This window comes from Monoraphidium neglectum, assembly GCF_000611645.1.
Source record: "Monoraphidium neglectum strain SAG 48.87 unplaced genomic scaffold scaffold00782, whole genome shotgun sequence".
In the NCBI taxonomy this organism is placed as follows: domain Eukaryota; kingdom Viridiplantae; phylum Chlorophyta; class Chlorophyceae; order Sphaeropleales; family Selenastraceae; genus Monoraphidium; species Monoraphidium neglectum.
The window spans coordinates 12,152-17,628 of record NW_014012846.1 but is presented as its reverse complement, the minus strand read 5'-3'; the positions used below and the strand labels follow the sequence as shown (position 1 = coordinate 17,628).

At 65.4% G+C, this 5,477-nt stretch overlaps 1 protein-coding gene across 1 annotated transcript; it reads left to right on the top strand.

Annotated features, from left to right (window-relative positions):
- Nucleotides 1-1,161: 1,161 nt before the first annotated feature.
- MNEG_5306 (hypothetical protein) lies at nucleotides 1,162-5,445 on the top strand (the record flags this gene model as incomplete). The annotated part of the gene is made up of 8 exons (XM_014046221.1): nucleotides 1,162-1,194; nucleotides 2,736-3,162; nucleotides 3,427-3,603; nucleotides 3,828-3,892; nucleotides 4,095-4,184; nucleotides 4,427-4,599; nucleotides 4,883-5,397; nucleotides 5,429-5,445. 8 exons carry the CDS (start codon nucleotides 1,162-1,164, stop codon nucleotides 5,443-5,445), a joined length of 1,497 nt encoding a protein of 498 aa, XP_013901675.1.
- Between the last annotated feature and the right edge of the window lie 32 nt (nucleotides 5,446-5,477).

The following is a 5,477-nucleotide window of genomic DNA, read 5'->3' as shown; positions in this document are numbered from 1 at the left end:
CGAGCGCCGCTAGCTGCGCTCGCGTCTCGGACAGCTGGCGCCGCAGGTCGTCCGCTTCGCGCAGGGCCACCTGCAGCTGCGTCCTGGCAACCTCGGCCTTCTTGCCGTGCTCTATGTGCAGTATCTCCTCTGTTGCGTGGACCACACGAACCAGGCGCCTGGCAAGGCATGCGTGTGTGCGTGCGCGTGTGTGTATGTATGTGTATGTGTGTGTGTGCGCGCGCGTGTGCGTGCGTGTGCACGCACGCGCGTTTGCAGGATTGTTGGTTAGGAGTTTGGGGGGCTTGCGTCCAAAATGTGTCAAGATGGTACTCCAGTGGATGCTGCTTGGTGTTGCGATTCCGCACGCAAACATAACCAGACAGGCTCAAGCAAAGGCACGCGTGCATGCAAACATAAAACACCATGTCACATGGACTCATCGCTTCAGCGTTCCAATGGCTTGCTCATGGAGCAGGTGGATCGCCTGCCGCGGCGTCCCCCGGTTGCTCACCACAGACGGAAGACGATCAGCAGCGCCACCACCTCCCGCAACTCTGACGACCGTAGCACCAGCTCCAACACCAATGACGCCACCACCACCTGTTGCAAGGTAAGGCATGCATGCATGTGTGCATGCGAACGCGCGCATGTGTTTGTATGTATGCATACATGTGTGTGAATGTTTGTGTGCTGCAGGGGTAGCCGCCTGGCGCGCACGTCAGCTAAGGACATCTCGCATACGCCCTGCCGCCCCGCCTCCATCTGCCCAGTTCACCGTCATGTCGAGCATGTTGGCGGGCTCCTTGCACCTGATCGTCACAACGGTGGTCACATCATGGTTGCAAAGGGGGTGTGCAGGGGGCGCTGCATGTCAGGCTGGCTGCTCTCACGCAGGCAGCACTGCATGCCGTCATGCCCAAGCCAGTACTGGGGCAGCTGCCGCTCACCATTTGAATCCGAAGCAAACGATCTGAGCGGCAAACTCCACCTGCATGATAAGAAGCATGTTCAAGTTTTCAAGGACAAACTCACAAGGAAAATGCTTGGGTGGAGGCCAGGAGGCGCCGCGCCAGGCCAAACGTCCCTGGTGCAGCCCCCGCCCCAGGGCAATTCACAGGCTTTCCAGTAGTTCAATCGCTGCTTGATGAGCCGTCCCCTCAAGCAGGCAGCCAACCCACGATGAAGATGCACAGGATCCCGATGGACACCCAGGTCAGCGCCTCAAGCAGGTTCTCGACAGGCTGGGTCAGGTGCGGCTCGGGGCAGTGCGCTGCGAGGGGCGAAGGGAAAGTGGGTTGGGTTCTGAATAGCATGGGACACCAGGGATGGGGCTGGGAAGCAACCGCACGGCGCGCTCTTGGAGCACACATGTTTCCCTGGCCCTACCAGCCTTGCCACCCTGACTGCTGGGCAGCACCGCCGTCGTCGGTTCAAGCCGCGCTGCGCACCGCAGCTCGTATGCATCATGCACATGCCCCAGCCGTGGCCGCGGCTGCGCCGCACGCTCACCCAACATGAAACCCAGATCGATAGTGATTGTCGCTAGGTCCAGAAGCACCAGGGCAATGACAGTGCTGTGATAGGTGGAGCTTTCGAACTTTCCCTGCGGGTGCAGAGCATGGAGGCCGGGCTGTGGGGAGCGGGAAGCTGCGTAGGTTGCGGGAGTGAGATGTCGTAGCTGTGGCTGGCCGCACACTGGCCTGCTGTCATCGCGACAAGCATCGGCCATCCCAAAGGTGATAACTTGGTCGAGGCGGCGGCCAATGGCAGGGAGATGCCCAGATGGGGGCGGGGGGCGGTGGTGAGCGGTTGCCGTGCCTCACCTGCCACCAGGCGCGGGACTGGACCTTGTGCTGAAGCTTCTGCCCGCTCACACCGCCATCGTTCCCGACGACGTCCAGGGCATGAGCGCCGCCGCCGTTATGGCTTTCAATATTGCCGCCATCGCCTCGTGCGCGTGGAGCGACGGCAGCTGGCAGCTCACCCGCGGCGACGCCGCCGCCCTCGACTGCCCGCGACGACGCTTGCTCAACCGCAGCGTCTGCAGCGACCCAGCCCGGTCCAGCAGCCGGCTCATAACATTTTTCCTGCCGGCTCAACAGCCCCATTGCCAGCCTTTTTCACGCTGGTGTTGAGGCCGGTGATCCAGGGACGAGTGCCCCGTTGAAGATCAGGAACACCGGCTTCAATGCAGAAGAGCGTACAAGCCAGTCAAGAGTGAATGATATGCGAAATGGCCCATGACAAGCGCGGCGACTCTCGTATAATTTGAGTATCACCGTAGTGGACAAAGGTTTGCAGAACGCACCAACTCGGCACAGCTAGGCTGCGTCTCGCGTGACTCCCGACAATATGCTTAGCCGGCTGCAGCGCCGCGCTGTCACACCGCAGTGTGCTGCACGGGTGGCGGCGCCGCGCCCTCCGGCGTTGTGCACCAGCCATCATCAAAAGCGACGCTGCCGCGTGGCCAGCCCTGCGCACGCACCTCAGGCCCAGCACGACCACTGGCGGGCTTGGCCACACCGCTGGCGCTGTGCCGCTGAGCCACGCGAGCACGCACAGTGTCGCGCCACCAGGTGCGGCCGAAGGCTTGAGCGGCACGCCTGCAGGTGCCTGGCCGCCACGGCCCGGCGCAGCACTTGCAAGCACTTGCAAGCACATTCGCACAAAGCGAGTAACGCAGTCAAGCAATCAGGCCGTTGGACACGCCACGCGTCCCTACGCCCCACCCTGTGTGCGTTGCACATCCACAGACCGTGCCCGCCCCCTTCGCCGTCCGCAGCAGCGCCTCCAACCCGCCCGGCGGCCGCGGCGACGACGACGACAGCTGGGCCTGGGCCACCGCGGTCAGCCGCCGCGTCAACCTTGACCTAGCGCTCACCGAGGCGGTCGAAGCGGCCCTGAATTCCAGCGGCCGGCCCGAGCCGGAGGTCGCATTCGTGTTTGCGAGCAGCGCGTACGGCCGCGCCCTCGACCTGCTGGTCCCGCTGCTGCGCCGCCTACTGCCCAGCGCCCGCGCCGTCGTCGGCTGCACTGGCTTTGGTGTCTCGGGGACGCCCGTTGGCGGCGGCGCGCCCGAGGAGGTCGAGCATGCGCCGGCGGTGGCGGTGGCGCTGGCGCGGTTCCCTGGCGTAGAGACGCGGCTCGCCCGGGTGCAGGCTGAAGACGTCCCCGACGGCGGTGAGCCAGGCTTTGGGGCCTCGTGCGGGCGCGCCTGCTCAGCTTGCAGGCTCCCGTTGAGTTCGGGCGGCACTGATGGCGGAGTCGTTGCTGTCACATTGTGTTGTGCTGCTGCTGCTGCTGCTGCTGCTGCTGCTGCTGCTGCTGCTGCTGCTGCTGCTGCTGCTGCTGCTGCTGCTGCTGCTGCTGCTGCTGCTGCCCACACCATCCCTCGGCCCTCGCCCTCCGCGCCTGCGCCTCCGTCGCTCGTGTCACTGGCGCTAGACGCGTCCCCTGACGAGTGGGCGCGGCTCGTGGGTTTGAGCCTGGACGGCAGCGGCGGCAGCAGCAGCAGCGCGGGTGTCAACACCAACTTCATAGTGATATCAGATCCCTCGTTCACGGGCATCGAGGAGCTGCTGGCGGGCCTGGATTATGCGTTCCCGGGGTCCCCAGTGTGCGGTGAGCGTGCCTGCGTTGTACAACTGCCTGGCCGCCTGCCGTTGACGCCGACATGCGTGCTTGTGCTTGTGTGTACGCTGGAGTGGACGCCATGCGCGTGTGCGAGGCAGTACTGCAAGGGGGAGCCCATGACCAGCGGTTGCGGGCCCTGTCGTCACCTTGACCCTCTTCCACAGTGCGCCCCTTCCCTTTGCTTGCGTGTGCGGCCCTCCCCTCTGCACCAGGCGGCTTGAGCAGCTCCGGGCGCCTGAACAGCGCCAGGAGCATCTTCTGCTGGAGCGCTGACCAGGTAGGCAGGACCGGGGAGGTCGGGGTGCATCGCAGCGGCGTACGGCACAGCAGGCGGTGGTCGCTACTTCCCTGGGCGAGCAATCTCCTGGGCAAGCACTCACCAAGACCACCCACATAGACGATACGTGTGGGACTGCGCGCTGGCCCCCTCATGATCGCCCTGAGCATCCATCCACGGGCTTCACCATCGGTGCCCCCAGGATGACGCGGATTCAACAGGCGTCCAGCGCACCGGCGCAGCGGTGCTGGCGCTGCGGGGCCCTCTCACTATGGAACTGCTCATTGCGCAGGTAAGGCCTTGAAGGGGGTGCTGTGGGGTCTGTCATCTCGCCGTGTTTGCAGCCTGCCGGACGGGTGTACAAAGCCCTGCACAGCCAGTGTCAGTTATCAGCAGTTGCCGCCGCCTCCGCCGCCGCAGCAGCAGCAGGTGTAGAAGCAATGATGGTTGAAGCAGCAGCCGTCAATGCACCTACCGTCTGCAGCAACCAGACGTTGCTTCCCGCCCTCAATTCATCACCCGCGCACCCTGTAGGGCTGCCGCCCGCTGAGCCGCCACGTGTACACGGTCGCTGCGGTGGCGCCCGAGCAGCGCAACTTGGTTACTTCCCTTGTCGACAGCAGCAGCGGCGCAGCGTTTGCACCCCTGGAGGCGCTGCGGCGCGACCTGGGGGAGCCACTGCAGCCTATAGCCAGCGAACGCGAGCTGTGAGCCAGGCGTAGTTCGGGAGGGCGGGCAGCAATGCCCGGGGCTAGGTGCCCACTGACCGGGCCGCTGCAGGGTGTAGGCGGCTCGATCATTTGCTGTGATAGTGTTGCGGGAGGAGCGGAAGGGGCGCGCGGCCGCCAGCTGGATGGGTGAGGCGAGTGCCATGGCACATGCTGAGGGCCGGCCTATGACCGGGGCGCGCTCGCTTTGATTTTGCAGGGAACTCAAATGAGCGGCCCTGGCTGCGGTACCTGCTTCCCCACACCTGTTTCCTCGCTGCAGGCAGCAGGTAGTTTCAAACCTGTGCTGCGGCCTCAAGCCCCCAGATGACGTGTTCGGCCCCTTCAAGGCCGCCTCGGACGCCCCCGTGCCCGGCGCGACCGCCGCCGCCGCCGCTGCTGCAGCTGCTGCCTCCCCCGGCGGCGGGCCCGACACATTCTTCAATGGCGGCAGCGGCGGCGCGGCAGCAGCAGCCACGACGGAGTACCTAATCAGAGGCATGGCGCTCACCAACAACGCCCAGCTGGCGGTCGGGGACACGCCCCGCCTGGGCGGCGCGTTCCGTTTCATGGTGCGGGACAGCGAGGGCGCGCGCGCTGACCTGGCGGCGCATGGAGTTGCGTACAAGCGCCAGCGGCTGGCCAGCGTGCTGGCTGGCCGCGTGGAGCCGCCTGCGGTCGGCGCGCTGGTGTTCAGCTGCAACGGGCGCGGGGCGGGGCTGTACGGGGAGGAGAGCTACGACGCGCGGCAGATAGGCAGCTATGTGGGCGTGCCGCTGTGCGGGTTCCAATGCAACGGTGAGGGGGATGAGGGAGGGTGCACGGGCAGGCCCACAGGGGAACTAGAGCGTCCTGCCTGTGGTGCTTGTGGTCAGTGG